This window comes from Ursus arctos, unplaced genomic scaffold (assembly GCF_023065955.2).
Source record: "Ursus arctos isolate Adak ecotype North America unplaced genomic scaffold, UrsArc2.0 scaffold_24, whole genome shotgun sequence".
Lineage (NCBI taxonomy): Eukaryota > Metazoa > Chordata > Mammalia > Carnivora > Ursidae > Ursus > Ursus arctos.
In genome coordinates this window covers 6,537,927-6,555,447 of record NW_026622919.1, presented here as the reverse complement: position 1 = coordinate 6,555,447, position 17,521 = coordinate 6,537,927, and the positions used below count along the sequence as shown (strand labels likewise).

General features: G+C 51.0%; 1 protein-coding gene across 2 annotated transcripts; it reads right to left on the bottom strand.

Moving 5' to 3' along the window:
- Positions 1-65: 65 nt before the first annotated feature.
- On the bottom strand, positions 66-16,395 carry CD300E (CD300e molecule). Of its 2 annotated transcripts, XM_044378780.3 has the most exons (6): positions 11,759-16,395; positions 11,221-11,445; positions 9,677-11,119; positions 6,946-7,293; positions 4,501-4,612; positions 66-3,698 (listed from the first exon to the last, which is right to left on the bottom strand). In XM_044378780.3, the coding sequence occupies exons 3-6, from the start codon at positions 9,714-9,716 to the stop codon at positions 3,515-3,517; spliced, it is 684 nt and encodes a 227-aa protein (XP_044234715.1). In that variant the 5' UTR covers positions 9,717-11,119; positions 11,221-11,445; positions 11,759-16,395; the 3' UTR covers positions 66-3,514. The 2 variants fall into 2 exon arrangements, with proteins under 2 accessions (XP_044234715.1, XP_057174141.1); XM_057318158.1 differs by lacking the exon at positions 11,759-16,395 and having other exon boundaries at positions 11,221-11,478.
- Positions 16,396-17,521: the final 1,126 nt, after the last annotated feature.

The window sequence follows — 17,521 nt, the reverse complement described above, 5'->3', positions numbered from 1 at the left end:
GCCAGAATGCTGGGCCCTTCATGTTCAACTTCCTCCCCCTCACACACCAAAATCTAACAACACAAGCCTTTTTCATTTTTAATTTTCAAAGGTATACATATTTTTCCTCAGTAAAGGTTTTCTTCTTTGGGGTTTGTTTGTTTGTTTTCTCTTCCACTTACATTCTTCCTGGGCTCTGCTCTTTTTCGTTTCCATATTTTTGGAACCATTTTTGGGGAACCGTATCTGTTTTCCGAGCTCCTTTTTAGCGAGGTCGTCATCTGTAGTGTCTCGGAGACTGAGCAGACCTGTGTGACCTGCTCTGTGTCCTGGAGCATTTCCTCTCTGAAGCAAATTCACCAGCCACCTTTCGCTGGCGCTCTGTCCCTCTCCTGAGCGCCTTAGAAAAGGCGCTGGTTTCTTTTTGGCTCAAGCTGTCCTTTGAATGTGGTCGGGGCACCGCCAAAGCGGGTGTGTTGGGGTGGTGGGCGTTCTGCCTCAGCGGGTAGCTCCTGGGGGGGAACACCTCCGCCCCATGCTGACACCTACAGCCCACACGGTTCTGGGTCGCACATCAGGAAAGGGCGAGACCTCAAGGCCCAGCAGCCAGCGTGTTACCGCATGGGCGCTCTCGGCCCGCTGAGCCCACCGCAGGGCTGAGTCACAGGGGGCCCTTGGCAGCAGCCAGCAACCCCCCCACAGCCCGCCGTGCCCACGGCAGAAGCAGCACGCTTCTCTTTACCGTCTTGCCTGACCCTAGAACGATAGAGGCCCAACGGTCCAGTTATCCATGCTTAGATATTCCTTGTGGCCTGTCACAGATTCCGAGGTCAGGAATGCCGACGGGCTGACTCAGGGATGGCCTGTCTCTGCTCCATCATGTCTGGGGCCGCAGTTGGGAAGACATAATGGTGGTGGGGTGACTCACATGGCCAGGTGCGGCTGTCATCTGGAAGCTTCTTTGCCCACATGTCTGGAACATGAGCCAAGGTGATCCAACATGGAGCTCAGTCCTGACTGTTGACCCGAGACCCTACAGGTAGCCTCTCCATGTGGCCGCTGGATTCTGAGCGGGAGACCCCCAGAGCCAGCGTTTCGAGAGCCTGAGGACGGAGCTGCGGGGTTCCTCCTGGCCTGGCCTCGGAAGTCACACAGGGTCACTGTCACCAGGCTCTATCCGGGTCTTCCGACAGGGATGAGCATTGGTTCTTGGAGGGTGAAAGAACGCTACTCTTTTCGTATACAAAACATAGATGACCGATTGGTAGATGGATCAATTAATTGACAGATCAATAGAACATGGACATATACAGTGTATCTTTGGTATTTAGATTTCATAGCACGGGGGGGGTGCACTTCTAGGAAAAGAAAATGTCTAAAGAGACTCCTTAGGAAGATAATTACGGAAAAAAGTTTGGGGAGCTCTGCTCTGGGCTACTGGCTGCAGCCACAGCCCACCCAGACTCAAAGGGTGGGGACAGAGCCCCAACTCTGAGTAAAAGGAGTGTCAAGAAATTTGCAGTCCCATGTTAGAACTGCCACATGGAAGAATATTAATCTAGTGTCTTCACATCACATTAAAGAACGAGGAGCCCGGAAGGGCTGAGGCCCCCGGCCCCAGTTACAAGGCCCAGGAATAGACTTGGATCTGCCCCGGAGCCAGCCTGGGGCTGGCCCACACGGTGTCCCTGCAAGTCCATCTGTGTCCTTGAAAGGTCAGTTCCCAAGCCTGCTGGGCACCAGATGGCCCCAGGTGCAAATACTAGGCAGACACGACAATGTTCTGCAATTTCTCTGTCTGACTCACAGATCACAGACTGCGTTCATGAATTGCATGAACTTAGGAATATTGTTTTGCTTGGGTCACAATATTTTTTAAATGGGCTTTGTTGCCTACATGTAAATATAAACAATTTCGCTTCGCGTTTCTCTTTTAAATGCAAAAATGCCAGAAAACAGCAGGTCCTGCATGGCCACCAGGGTGTTTAAGACCTTCCAGTGGCTCCCCAGGGCTTCCAGAACACCATTAAAGCACACAGATTAGAAAGGAAGAAATAAAATTGTCCCTTTGTGCAGATGACATAATTATGTAGAAAATCCCAAGGATTCCACCAAAAAAACAAAACAGAACAAAACAAAAACCAACTGCTAGAACTAAAAAATGAGTTTAACAAGTCACAGGATGAAAGATCAATGCACACACACAAACGCATATACACACATAAACACACACACACACCTACACACACACAGTCCTATTTCTATTCTAGCAACGAGCATGTAGAAACTGAATTGAAACACACAGCACACGTCACTAGTCACAGCCGCTCGACAAGACGAAGAAACACCCGGCTAGAAATCTAGCAGAACAAGTGCCCCGTCTAGATACTAAGATTTACAAAAGTCTGGGGACCGAAGCCAAGGAATATTTAAATAAATTGTGAGAGGCACCACGTTTACGGACCGGAAGAATCAACATAGGAAAGATGTCCATTTTCCCAATATCGATCTGTAAGTTTAGGACAATTCCTATCAAGATCCCAGCAGGATTGTTTTGGTAGATCAAGACAAGCTGACTCTAAAATTTATATGGAAAGGTAAAGAAACTAGAATACTTCAAAATAAGTGTGAGAAAGAATAAACTACATCATGAGCTCCTCTCCTGCCCTGCATTGTGTTTCCTACATGCTTCCGGAAGGGAGCCGTGGACAAGCATTGGAAACCAACTGAGTCCTTTCTGGGGCTGGTGTGCCCCATGGTGGCTGTGGCATCATGCCATCCCCATGTGGGGAAGTATTTCTTCACCTCTGTGTCCTGTAGCCTGTATTTGGAAAGCTGAGTCTGCTTTTCCTGTGGAAAGCACCAGATGTTGGCATGTGGCTTCAGCCAGACTTCTACTGAACTGGACCAACAATCAGCTCTGTGCGCAGGAGGCCCTCCCGCTTGGGGAACTCCAGGAGGGATGTTAGGGGCACCTACTGCCTCTTCCCACTACTGCTCCAATCAGCCCCAGAGCTTCAACCTAAAGTTTCTCAGTCATGGCTGGCCCAGGCAGAGATGCGCTGAGCCCGGCCATACACTCCCTGCTCTCAGGACACAAGTGATGTCCAAGCCCTGTGAGCCCAAGGACGGAGGCTGTGAGGGGCGAGTCCTCAGCGAGCCCCCTGGCTGTAGGAAGGAGATGGTTATTGCCCTTGGGGAACACTGAACTGAGACGCTTTTGTGGCAAGGAGAAGCATAAAGGGCCAGGCTTTCCTGCAACTTCGAGAGAATTCTTGCCCTGGGAGGTAGGCATGAGGGCAAGGAGCTAGGGGATCTGGGGCAGGGAAAGGAGGACCCCAAGTGTGAGCCCAGGACACTCATCCTTCCTGCACCTGAGGACTCAGAGCAAGTGTCCTCTAAGACCCAGGATTCTCCCTCGAGACATGGGAACAATACCCCTGAGAAGATCTGGATCCCTCCAGAAGCCAGGCACTGCTGTCTGCCCTGCCCTGGAGTCTGGAGTCTGAAGGTCTCTCTTGTCCAGTGTGAAGGGCTACATTCCTGGACAGGGCATTCCTGGGGACGGTGCACCACATCGTGGATTAACCTCATCAGGCTTACTTCCTCCAGAGCCCCTCAGAGGCCTGTTCACCCAGAGGACAGCACCCACCAATGTCAAGAACAAGGGAAGCTTCAGGAAGACCAGGAGCAAGAAGTGGACACTGCTGAGCAAGGACCTGTGGGGGTGGACATAGGGACAGGAAATGACTGGCTCCTCGGGGGGATGCCCAGGACCCTTCTCTCCCAACCTGTCCCTGCACCCCAACTCTAGAGCCCTCATAACTCAGGATCAAACCTGGAAAGGACATGTGCTCAGGCAGCCCCTCTCTTCCTTGATCATGACCTGCCCCTGGGTATCCGGTCAAGGAGAGGTGATGGGGCAAAGAGAAGAGGAGCCCAGCAGTGCCTGCTTTCCAAAGCTTCCACCCTGCCCCTTCCTCTCACATTTCTCCTTATCAACCGACTTCTTAAAAGCCACCCCCACCCTCACTTTAAAGCCCTGACCCTTATCCTCGGCCCCGCAGGGCCTGAAGACAACATGGCAGCCCTTTCTGGGTATCTTTGGGAGAAGGAAAACAGCCTGGCGCCAGCCCATCTCTCTCCATACCCCACAAGCTGCTCCTGGATCTCTGGTACGGCAAAGACCTTTGGAGGTAAGCCCGACTTAGGGCCACAGAACCAGAAGCCGGAGTCCAGAACCAGGTGGGGAGGGAGAAGGGAAGGGGTGGACATGGGAGGGGCTGCCTGTGCCTGTTTCCCTGCTCCTGTCCCATGGGGGAGCGCGTTCCTAAAACAAGGGATACTTTCCACGTGGAATAATCCCCATGCAGCCATGGAGAATGTAAAAATCAGGACCAGAACCGGAAGAAAACCCAGCAGTGAGGTAGGAAGGTGATGGTGTGTTGCCAGCCCGCACCCCCAAGGTCCCATAAGGAACCGAGCCCCCTCTTCTGTGGTGTCTAGGCTGTGGGCCCTTACCCTGAGCAGTAGGTCAGCACCTCCTCAGAGCTGAGGTTCTTCTTGCTCTGCAGTCCCGGAAAGGTGGCAGGGGCAGCTCCACACGTGGTCCTCCCTGCGGTTTCACCCGGTGCTGGAGACAAATCACACATCAGGCGCTGCTCTCTCCCCAGCCCCGCGCTAAGTGCCCATTTGGACCTGATGTTACGCACGGTCGCCCACTTGCAGAAGGGACTTGAGAGATGCTTTGAAGCCAACCCCAGGCCACTTCCGGGGTGGAGGGAGCCCCTCAGGGACCAAAGGAGACGCTTCCAGAACTGGTCATACCAGCCACCTCTAATAAGTGCCAGATCTTTCTTTCCATCCCAAGTCCGACTCTGCCTAGGGAGAGAGCAGGGGTCTCTCGGGGGCTTCTCCAGCTGAGGTGGAGCCCCAGAGAGAGGAGGAACAGGGGCAAGTCTGGAGAAGACGGGCCCCACCTGTGGCCCAGAGGCCGCAAAGAGGCTGTGGGAGGGGCTACAGCACCCTTCAGACGGAAAGGAAGGCCGCTTTTACGTCCTGCTGGGGAGGAGCTAAATCTCAGGTGTGCAGGCTATTGGTGTAACCTGTGTCTCTGCCCCAACCTCATGATTGCCCAAAAAAAGCAAGCCTCCCAGAGGCTTAGCCCTCCCGGTGCTCCCAGGACAGGCTCCGTTTCATCCAACCACAGCCCTTGACGTCTTTGCCATTGGGGATTCACTGATGGATGTGGCACCGTCCCTGCCCTCACACAGAGCAGAGGCATCTAAGTAGATGGATTCAAATCAATAGAGAGCGGGCACTGGGGCTGAACTCCATCAGATACAGCAAGAGCACAGAGGACTCAGACCTCAGCGACCATCCAGGCAGGCAGAAAGGAGAGACGTGAGGCATGGTGACACCTAGAGGAGGCCACGGGGATTACAAGGTATTTTTAGGCCCTGAGAGAACCCAGCTTTGTTTCTAGGCTGGGGTGAAGAGAGAGTGTGGATCATTGATGGAGAAGATACGGATGAGCAAGGAGGGAATTCGGATCAAGGGGATGGGGAGGCAAGGAGCTCCACTGAGGAGCCAGCCTCAAGATGATTGTTCTGGAACAGGTGGAGGGAAACCCCCGTCAACCTAGAAGGGAAAGGGGGAGGAATGAGTTAGGCGTCGCAGAAGTTTGTAGGGAGAGAAGAAAAGAAATTGAGAGAGTTCACGTCTGCTATCCCGTGTGCCCTTGGTAAGGTAGAAGAATGGGAGAGTCATACTAGAAACCGTGAGCTGGTGTTGACATTCACACGGGCCGTCTGTGTCTTCCCCAGCACGACTGCAGCCGATAGATTTTAGGTAGGAGATCAATTTGCCCTGGCTTGCCTGGGATTTTATCCAGTTTTAGCACTAAAAGCCCCACATCCCAAGAAACTTCTCAGTCCTAGGCAAACCCCCAATGGTTGTTCACCCTAATTTTAAGATGGGTCCAGGGATGAGGGTTTTGAGAGGTGGGTAGGGACATGGTGCATGGTAAGTGAAGAAAACGTAGTCCTCCATGAGAGTTGGGCCCAGCTTAGGAAGGAAGAGAGATCAGGGCAGGGGAGGGGTAGGCAATAAACGGGGAGAGAATGGAGAGAGGGATCCGAGGACTGGAGGCATATGTGAGATTGAGAATAGGGCCAGCAGGGGTGAGGGTGATGCACAGAAGGTTGTCTGAAAGTACAACATCTGAGGGTAGGTTTCTGGACACGGACCAGTTTGGGGTGACAGCAAGCTGTGCAATGTTGCCATGGTGTGGGATTCTGGGGGTGGAAATGCAGGCCACTGCAGTTGAGAAGATCCTAGAAGCTGAGGCAAGTTACTCATTAAAAACTCCCAAGATGATGACAGGGATTAGGGATGTCAGGGAGTAACCTAGAAGTCAATGGAAGGCCATGCCAAGGAGAAGTAGAGGATACATGAGACCATGTGACACAAATGTCAAAGGAAGCAGGTGGGACAGTAATTGGTTAGAAGCTGTGATGGGCAACTGGGAGAATTTGAACATAGCTTCACCACCCTATAGCACATGGGGTAGGAAAAAGAGCAGCTTCCACTCAAGCAGCCGATTTCTTGAAATGAGAGGAGTGAGGCCAAATTCAAGACAGTATGGTAGGGAGAATATTCTGTGAGCAAGCTGAAGATGTATGTATGAAGAGTTTATTTCCTTCGGTACAAGTTTCCAAAAGGCGTGGTAGAAATAGTTTTGGTCCAGCATGGAGGGGCCTCCCAGGCAATGGAGTGAGGCCTTGGCCCTGTGAGAGTGAGGGTACCCTCAGCTACACACCCCCACCCATGCCAAGGCTGCAAAGTCGGCTGCCTCTCACCCTGCCCTCATCATAGGCTCTTCCCAACACCACTGGGACTGAGGACTAGACAAGACCCAGAGACGAGATCCATACGCACCGCTGCTGGAGTGAGAAGATTTCTTACCTGCAGAAACAGACACATTAACATGGACTGCAGGGTCACGTGACAACGCATCCAGGAACCATGTTGTCTGAATTCGACACCAGTAGGGTCCAGCATCATCCGCAGTGAGGTTCTCCATGGTCACTATAAAGGTGAGTTTGTCAGCATGGTCTCTGATGGACACGCGCCCACTCCTCTCTTCTTTCTCTTCTCCATTGGTCTCCACAATCTTCTCACATGTTGCTTCATACTGTCCTCGGCACCAGTACTTTTTATGCCTCTGATACAGCTCCTCGTACTGACACCGCACACACAGAGAGCCACCCAAGGTGCCTGTCACAGAGCTGGGGCCCATCAGGGACAAAGAGCCTGGAAAACACAAGCCACATCCTAGGACTCCATCTCAATGGCCCCCTACAAGAGCTGTCTGCCTGAAGCCTGAGGGGAACGTTCCCAGGGAGGTATGGATGGTTCCAGGCTCAGGGAGAGGGGCCTGGAGGGACATCTGAGCTTAGAACCTAAGCCAGAGGGTCTGGAGACTACGGCCAGCAAGCGAGGTAGAGACCTATGCCCTGTGAGCCCAGAAACACTGAGTAACCACACAAGGATCCTGCCCCTTGGGGACAGGGAGAATCGGAACAAAGCTGGAGAGGGAGCAGAGGGAGCCGGCTGTCCTGCCCTGTCCTTAGCCTTCGCAGGCATGAGATTCAGTGACATATAAAAACACTTCCCTTTGGAGTCGGGCCCTGCATTCAGGTTTTCTGCAATTCAAACTTGTTCTGTAGGAGCAAGACTTGTTTACTCCGCTCTCCGGGTGTTCTCAAGAGAGGAAAAGTAAACCCCTGGCCCTCATCCAGACTATTCTTGAGGGAAGAGCGACACACGGCTAGGAAGGGCTGGGTCCCAAGGAGACCCTCACAGCCTCCTTGACACAGGCTTGGGGCACGATCTGACCACCCCCAACCCCGTCACCGTCCCTGGGGCTTTACCATCTTTCTTTACCCCCTTTGCCCCTTCCTTTCTCAGGCTAACCATACAACCCTCCATAAATGTAAAGGGGTCACATTTTTCCAAATGCTGTTTGTAATCCTGATGGGTATGGCAGGTAGAAGAATGCTGGAACAGAGGGAAAGGAGCTAAGCCAGGAGCTAGGATGGGGGGGTGGGGAGAACCAAAATTTCAGTCTTTACAAGTGACTCCAAAGCTTTCATCTGGACCCAGGAGGAACTCGAGCTATAAATGGATGGAAAGGTGAACCTGTGGGGTTGGAGAGATCAGCCAGTCCACGTGAAGGGGTGGGAAGAAGTTTCCATCCCCAGTTTAACTGCATCCAAGCTAAGGTCCTTAGGCAATTGTATCAGAGTTAAGCAAGCAGGTGTGAGGAAGCAGTGATAAGATGGTAAACCAGCTCCGGGCAGGAAGCAAGGCGGGGTGCAGAGGAGTCAAGGAGAAGCCATGAGTCGTAGTATTTCCCGGTTTCTGTGACGTAAATACTCTCACTGTGACTAATTTCAGGCTAGCAACATGCTGTCACTGGAGGTAGGGTGGGGAAAATAAGCCCATAATCAGCTCTTGTGATTGGGTGCAAGCCGGCTCCAGCCACCACTGCTTTGGGTGCCCATTTACTTAATTATGGGGATTCAGAAAAAGTCCATTATCCAAAAAAAGAAGGAAAAAAAAAAAAGAAAATGTCCTTTATCATCATCATCCTCATTTAAGACCTTTTGAGCACCTCCCATGTGTAATGAGATACATCTCTTTTTAGATGTCTTTCTAAGATCTCAGTTATGAGGGCCCTGGGGGACCTTGAAGACCATCCCGTCCACTCTCCTGTGTTACTGAGAAGACTGAAAAGAAAATGATGTTTTGGCCGGTGTCACCCAACTGGTCTTCTTTCTTTAAACCTCTCCATTTTCCACCCACTCTTCTGGAACAGTCCATCATTATGTTGGGCAGATTCTATGTCTCACCCAACATAAAAATTATTCTACAAACATGAAGAATACCGTCTAATTTTTACCCTGAACTTACTTCCCACAGAGAATGGATTCTCATGCATGTCGAATGTCTTTTTTTTAAAGACTTTCTCCTCTGAAACTCCAACCTTCAATGGACAATTATAGTTACCTGAAGGCAGCACTCCTTGCTCTAGCAAGGATTTAAGGTGGATGCTGAGGATGCCTTTTTAGACCCTTCTTTAGTTCCTTCTAAGAAACCTTTCCAACCCCTTTAAACGAAGCTCTGACAAAATGGAACATTGCTAATTCCTGAACTTTCCATGATCTTTAGAGATCCACACTTTTGCATAGGCTAATTCCCACTTTCCATTCAGCCAACTCATTCATCCTTCAAGTCCAAAGTCCAGTGAAGCCTCGGTGAGAACTTGCTTTGGGTCAAGAGCAGTGTTTGGGGCCCCTGTTGTGCACCTCCACACCACATGGATAAATCTCTTCTACAGAAAGTTCTATGCTGTATCACAGTGACTTGACTCCTTCATTCAACCATGAGTCCCTGAGTGCAGAATTGCTCTCCCGGCACACAGCTGGTCCTGGCACACAGCTGGTGCTCAATAAGCTTATGTTGGCTCTGTAGATGAATGTTTGAGTGAATAAGAGGATATACAGATGGATGAATGGATGTGTCCTTCCTATTTCTGCTGAGACTTCTCCTTTGGCTTGAACCCAGAACAGACCTTCTACCCACTGTTCCCCGCCCCCCCAATACCAAGTGCCAAAGCCCCAGCCCTACTCACCTGAGAGGCAGAGAAGGAGCAGAACTGGGGACAGCCACATGGTTCTGTCTCTCTGGCTGGTGCCCCCAGCAAATCCAGGTCCCCACTGGAATCCAGGTGTTTGCGACAGAGTCTGCGGTGGCCACTTTCTACTTGCTCAAGTTTCCTTTGCGTTTCTGTCTCTCACCTACTTCCTTTTTCATCTCCTAGCCACTTCCTAATTTGAAGCCCTACTTAGGAAAAGGGGAAGAGTGGCAAGAGATACTTCAGAGAATGGACTAAGAACAACAAGAGAAATCTACTGATTTTTCCTTCATTTAATGGCAATATAATGTTTGGATCATACCCCAAAGCTTCAAGTCAGTCCCCAAAATATGAAACCGCCAACAGAGGAGAGACTTTGTCCCTGTCTCTCATTCTTCTTCCTGTCCGAGGCTGCTTGCTTGACCTAACCAGCTGTCCCTTCTCTCTGGCTGCATGCTTTTGGGTCATTAAACACCCCACTTAAATATCTGGGGTGAGGACTCCCCATAACTCTCTCAACCACTACCTCCATGTGGTTGACCTCATACCTCTTCCTCTAACCTAGTCTCTCTTCTGGGCTCCGGACCCAACCTCCTGACTTCCTGTGGGAAGCTCCACCTGCTTGGACGCTATCAATCTAATTCAATAGAAGGGTGTCGGTGAAGGGCATAGATTCTGGAGTCACGCAAATTCAGATCCCACCTCCACCATGTACTAACCATGTGCCCTTGGGCATGTTGCTAAATCACTCTCATCCCCAGCTTCTTCATCTATAAAATAGAGTAATAGTGACCATTCTTACCTCATAGGAAAGAAAGGAGTGAACAAACATAGAGCACTTGACACAGTGCCTGGAACACACTAACTGCTCCGTAAATGTTAAATATCTTTAGAATAGTCTTCGACCAGGACTAGCTTCTCATCTTGTCTGTCAACCAGCTATATATTACCTCCAAATTCAACTTATGTATCAGAAACATATTCTTCTCAAAGACACAGGTATTGGCTTCGCCTAAATTATTTAAGTTCACAAGAAAGCTGTTAGGCAGGTACCATTATCCCCACTTTATAGGTAAGAAGACAGAGGCACAGAGAGGTCCTGAAACCAGACATCATCAAATCAAGTCCACAAACCCCAGTCTAGTTTGTTGGGATTTGAGGGAAAAGCCAGTAGAGGAAGTGGAAACTGACAAAGAGCTTAGTGGGTAAGAAGTAGGATGATCACTTTCCCAAAGGAAGCACAGCCTCTTCCCCATCTCCATCACCCCAGGGTCTTACCACTGCTGGAGGCCACAGGCTGCACCATCCACAGCATGGCTTATATGACATGGGATCCACTGTCCGGTGTCAACCCAATGCCCGGAACCATTCTGCTTGGGGACAGCAGGAGGCCCATAGGGCTCTGGCCTGCCCACCCCCACCAGCAACTGTCAGAAGCACCTAGAACACATACATTTGGGGAAAGAAGCTTAGCTCATTCTCCTGACCACTCCCATTACTGCTGCCCCAGTCACCCTCCCCGACCCCATGACAGGTCATACCGCTTCATCAGGCCTCTTGGGAATCAGGTCTGCTCCTCTGAGGCCCTGCACACCCAAACACCGGGCCTCTGGCTTGTCCTCACTCTGCTCCTTGTGGGAAGCTTGGCTGTTGTCCCCTTATCCCCTGGCCTCCCCCTCCTTTGGAAAGTACACCTCTCCCTGCCTGGCATCTCTCTTGTTCCCAGTTCCTTCATTAAGATGGTGGCATCCACGGCCTAAGGACAACTGTGAGGAATGAATGAGATCGCTGATGTCAAGTGCTAGGCACAGACCCTGGCATAATGTGAGCAACTGATATCACACACACACACACACACACACACACACACACACACACACACACACACCAGTGGGCTGACAAAACATCCCCCGCCTCTGTGCCTGGCAGTGAACAGTCGTGGTGTCCACATCCTCCCGCCCAACTGGGTAGGTGGTAGCAGTTTCATGGGACCTGCGTGTTACCTCTCCTGAACTTTTCTCCACCTCTTCCCCCCACCCAGGGAAGTGTCAGTAAGTGACAAGTCCTAGACCCACTCACCTGGAGGCAGAGGGGCTGAGCTACAAACAGACCAGTGGTCCTGTCTCCCCAGCCCCAGAACATTCAGATCCTTATCTTCCGACATCTGGCCTAGGAGTTCCAGCCCTCGATACTGTCACTTCCTGTCCATATTTTGTTATCAGCTTCCTTCCTCTGCTGCTTCTTCATTTTCAGTTGCAAAGTTATTGGGAAAGGGAAAGAACCTGGTGAAAAAGAGACTGACCCAAAACCAGAGCCGCAAGGGGAGTTTGATGGCACCTTGTCCCCTCAAGTGCCGAGGGCCCGCCCAGCCACGGCAGGGTCTACCCAACTGGATCCCAGGCTGTCCTTGGCTCTTGGCCCCATAGATCCACAGTGCCAACGCTGCCCTATGGGAAGAGCCTGCCCACTGCCATCACAGTGCAGGTCCTCCTGGAGGATCATTTCTGGTCCGGCTGTGACCAAGGTTTTCACCCTGCTCAGTTCAAAGCTTCTTCAACTTGGACGCCCTTTTTAGTATCACACAGAGGAGTGGGGACATACTCCAGTCTTACAGTTCCAGAGGTTGGAAATCCGAAATTAGTTCCATTGGGCCAAAGTCAAGGTGTCAGCAGGGCTTCGTTCCCTCTGGAAGCTCCAGGGCAGAATCCACTTCCTTGCCTCATTCCACCGGCATGTGGTCCCACACCAGTCCACCCTCGGCCTCCATCAACACATCTGCTTCTCTGACTCTCACCCTCCAGCTTCTGTTTTATATTAACCCTTATGATAACATTGGACCCACTGGATGATCCAGGATAATCTCTCCATCTCAGGATCTTTAAGTTAATCACAGCTGTAAAGTTCCTTTTGCTATGAAAGGTAAAATATTCACAGGTTCTGGGGGTTATAATGTGGACATCTTTTTCGAGGGGCCACTATTCTGTCAAATAATGGAGCTTAGGGAGGGATGAATAGAGCCCATTCCTTTTCTCTTATAACAACAAGCTCCTCTTTCCCCCCCCTAAACATCATTTCACTCTGCTCCAAAGGTCCCGTGATCTCCCACTAGTTTGGTGATTCACTGGAAGGGCTCATACAACTTGACAAGTCATGGTCATGGCTAAGGTTTATTACAGTGAAGGATATAGTGCAGGAGTAGCAGGAAGGGTATCTAGGGGCAAACATTAGAGAAGTGGCGTACAGGTTTCCAAGTCACCCCTCTCTGCAAGGGCCGTGAGAACATGCGTTTCTCTCTGGCTGCAAACTAGAGACATGGGTGAGATGTCTCCACCAGGTGCATATCATGAATCTTCCTGCTGACACAGAACAGTGCTGACCACCTGCCCCATCCTGACCCACAGCCTCGGGTGTACAGAATAACCTCACTTATCAGTGACTATGTGAACATTCCAGGTATTTAGTCCTCAAGGTGACCAAGAGTCACTGTCATGGCTCTGGGCATTCCTGGAGACAAATAAGAACTAAATGAAAGAGGCATTCTGCATTAAACCTTTCTTTGCACACTCCTCAAATGGAGAATGTGCATTCCCTCCCTACCCGTCTTTGCCTCCTGCCCCAGTGGGGTAATCCTGGATTCGCCAGTGACTTCCCATCACTGCAGCTAAGATTTCTGTGTCTTTCTCTGTGTCAACGCTGTGCTAGATCCTGAGGAGACAGAGAGGTAAACCTTCATTCCTGGTCCTACTCTCAGGCAGCTCATGGGATCATAGTTACCTATTACTGCACAACAAATGACCCCAAAACTTAGCTCAAAACAATCACATATACTGTCTCATAGGAATCATGCATGGCTTTGTCTACAGGCTTCTCACAAGGTTGCAGTTAGTATTGGCTGGGACTGCAGTCTCATCTGAAGACTCGACCGAGGGTGGGTCAGTTTCCAAGCTTGTTCATGTGCTTGCTGGCAGGATTCAGTTGCTCACAGACCGTGGAACTCAGGGCTGTTCTGGCTATTGGTCAGAAGCCCCCTCAGTTCCTTGCCACATGGATCTCTCTAACATCTCACAACATGGCATCTGGCTTTCATCACAGCAAATAAGAGAAAGCCAGCAAGACAGAAGCCAGAGTCTTTTTATAACCTAATGGCAGACTGGCATCCTGTTACTTGCCATATTCCATTCGTTAGATGCGAGTGGGTCCAGCTCACACTCATTTCCCCTCTGCTCCAACTGGGTCCCTTTGTAAGCCCCTCTGTACAAAGAAAGACACTTACTTAGGGTGCTAGGAGTTAAGAGGTCTATTGTCTTGCTAATTAACTCATGAAAAGGTGTGAGGATATATTTCTCCAACTAGAAGTGATGTACAAGCCAACTAACAGCCTACTGTCACACCTGTCTAGAGGGGCAGTGTCGGGGTGCCTGCCACATTCCTCATCCTGCAGGAAAGAGGCCAAGTCACCTAGTAGGTGGTCTGCAATCAGATGCCCAAAGGCTTTACCTGGAGGCTCACCTGTTCAGTATTTTCAGCAACACTTTGGACGAAGGCAGAGAAGACATGTGGGATTCTTCACAAATCCACACAAATCAGGGGAGTGGGGTGTCAAAAAGAGTAGCAGATAAGATGTGATTTCTGTACCCAGGGCATAAGGGCTGAGCCTTAAGGAAGGAGGAAGGAACCCCTTCCCAGGACAGAGGCCACTGATGATGCGGGACAGGGGGACAAAGAGAGAGAAGGAGGGGGAAGGGTTCAGTCTGGTCAGACTCCTTCATGCCTGGCCACTCACTGCCCCTCTAGCAGCTGTTTGCTGCTCGTCACAAGGAAACCCTCTTCCCAACACCTACTGCACATAAGGGTGGCACTCTCAGCTCTACTTTAAAGCAAGACCCCCATTCTTCATCCCCTTCACCCATTGCCAAATGCATGTTTGAAGCGACAGATGTGGGTGGGGTCTCTGGGGGCTAACCACCTCCCCTCATTGTGCCCAGAGTCAAGTAGGAATCCCAAGAGGCCTGGCTCACTCCTCCCAGGTCCCTTACCTGCCTATACTCCTCCTTGTGCCCTGGACCAAACCAGCAATTGCCATGGCAGTTCCATGTGGAAGCTCCCCTGATGTGGCCAATGTCCTCCACGTATTATCTCAATTATATACAAATCCAAGATACAGATGATGAGAGCCACAGAATAACCTCTCCTGGGTCACAGGTTAAGTGGCAGCACTGGGTTGTTTTGTTTTGTTTTGTTTTGTTTTTAAGATTTTATTTATTTATTTGACAGAGAGAGACAACGAGAGAGGGAACACAAGCAAGGGGAGTGGGAGAGGGAGAAGCAGGCTTCCCACCAAGCAGGGAGCCCAATGCAGGGCTCGATCCCAGGACTCCGGGATCATGACCTGAGCTGAAGGCAGACGCTTAACGGCTGAGCCACCCAGGCGCCCCAGCACTGGGGTTTGGACATACATCCATTCCAGAGCCCATGTCCTTGCACTGTGTCCTGGTGTCTGCTGCCAGGCCTGCCCATGAAAGGATCCAGCAAAGATGACTCAACACCCAGGCCCAGAAGTCTCTGGTGGGGCTGATGCATTTCCAGCTTCACATCCCAGCGAGGGGTCCAGGCTGAGTTTGGAGCAGAGAGGCCGAGAGCTGTGTCACCAGACAGGGAGCCCCTGGTGGAGGAGCTGCAGTTTCACTGGGCTGGACAGACCATCACCCTCAGAGGTGATGCTGAAGCCAGGCCAGCCAAATGGCAGCATAGCCGAAGCTTAGGAAGAGGATGGCTTTCAGCAAGACCAGGAATAGGAAGCTGGCAGAGAGCAGGAAGGACCTGGTCGAGGAAATGGGGTCAAGAGAAAGTGGCTGCAGCACACCTGTGAAAGAGGTCCCCACCTTTGGACCCTGAACCCAGCACATGCACAGCATGTGACCATCATCAGCTCCCTATTCTGGTTCTGATCATCTGTTCCCCAGAGGCACAGAGAGACAGAAGAGAGAGCAGAAGGGAGAATGGCTCACTATGTGGGGAGCACTGGGCTCCATGCTTCGCCCTGTTTGTCTTGTGTGGCTTCACAATGACTCTGTAAGTCTGCTCTGTCATCATGCCTGCAGCAGCTTGTATTTTCCAGAAGTGGCCACAGCAATATTTCTAGTCCTGTGTGCTCTTCCAGAAGCCTGACATCTCTACGGAATGGTGGAATCTATTTCCCATCCCTTTGAAGCTGGGTGGGCCTATGACTGTTCTGACTATGGAACATGGCGGAAGTGATGTGTGACTTCTGAGAACAGGTCAGAGAAGTAGAGAGCGCCCACCTGGCTCTCACGGGACACTTGCTCATAAACCCAGCCGCCATATTGTGAGGAAGCCCAGACCAGATGCAGAGGCCACAGGTGGGATTCCAGCCAACGGCCTCGACTAATGCCAGGTGAGTGAACAGCAGCATGTAAGTGAAAGAGCTTTTCAGTGATTGCAGCCCCCTGTGTTTGAGCCTTCCAGCTGAGGGTCCAGACATTCTGGAGCAGAGGCAAATTTCCCTACTATACCCTGTCCAAATGCTTGACAAAATTAAGAATGTTCTTAAAGGTGGAGAGAAAGTAGACTGAGGGGCCTTGAGAGTCAGGATTTTCTTTTTGCTTCATTTATCCCAAACATGGAAATATCCCAGACTGGAGAAGCAAGCAACTGGGAAATAGTAACAGGCACAGGTGGGGAATGAAAAAAAGTCTCCACAAAAGCCACCTCTCTTGCCAAAGAACCAGGAAAGGGTCAGCCTAGCAAAACGGAAGCTTAGACATTATATTCTCGACCTCCAGCCAACCCACAGAGAAAATGGGGGACCCCCCTGTCCTCCCAGGGCAGCACAGGCAGCGTGGGGAGAATAGCTGCTAGGCACTCAGCCCCTCCCAGCCAGGGATCTGAGCAGTGGAGAGAAGACAGAACCTCGCCCATCAGGGTTCAGACAGCCTCCTGGGAGTGCCGGCTGGTTCAGATCACGCTCTGTGTACTTCTACAGGCCCGCACGCATTCCAGCATGAGCTCGGGGGTACTGTCAGCCAGGTGGCGTGGTCTGCAGCCTGCACTGCACTGACCAGGGCTCTGCCTGGTTCACTCCTGGGGTCTCCGGTACCTGGCCCAGCATCTGCGCTATATGGGCTTTAATGAGCATGAACTGAAGGCAGAACAGAAGGGACGAGAGCAGCCTGGAGATGGTTTGGGAGAGACAAAAGAAGGCTCTGCCAATGGGATCAGATTATTTTGCATTAACCAAGTGTTAAAAAACAAAAAAATCAACTGAGTACATTGGAAGATCTTACAGGCTTTATTATTACTTATTAGTGGTGGGAGAAAAGTAGCAAAGGCTGGACTTTGTTGCAGCTCGTAGCCTCCAGGCCGCTTGCCTGAGGCATAGAGATTGTAACCGTCTACAGCTCCCTCCAGGACTTCCTTTAATGTTTTACGGCTTTGCTCTTGTCAGTGTCCCTTCCCTCTGAACCGAAAACATGCCCCTACAAGACAGGCATTAGCAGCCACCTTTCAAACATATGGCCCACTGATGTTCATCTGAAGGCTCTGGTCACTGATGTTTTCTGAGACAGTGGTAAATACTCTTATCTTAACAGCAGCTAGCCTCTCCAGGTCCTGGGTGATGAGCGCACAGAAGGCTGGCTGCAGACAAAGCAGAAACTGACACCCGCAACCCCCCACCGGGGATGTACATGACTTCCTCGGGCACTCCCGGCAGCCCTAAAGGACAGAGAAATAGTTAACCGATAGAGACCACAATCCTGCAAGACTGAAGTCTCCCTCTGTTTACAAAAGTCTTAGCAGTTTACAAGAACAAAACATTTGTAT

Coding starts and splice junctions, on each gene's coding strand:
- CD300E (XM_044378780.3), bottom strand. CDS start 9,716: ATGTGGCTGTCCCCAGTTCTGCTCCTTCTCTGCCTCTCAG. Junction 4,613..6,945: donor TAATGTGTCTGTTTCTGCAG/GTAAGAAATCTT, acceptor ATTTGTCTCCAG/CACCGGGTGAAACCGCAGGG. Junction 3,699..4,500: donor GTGCTGACCTACTGCTCAGG/GTAAGGGCCCAC, acceptor CCACCCCCACAG/GTCCTTGCTCAGCAGTGTCC.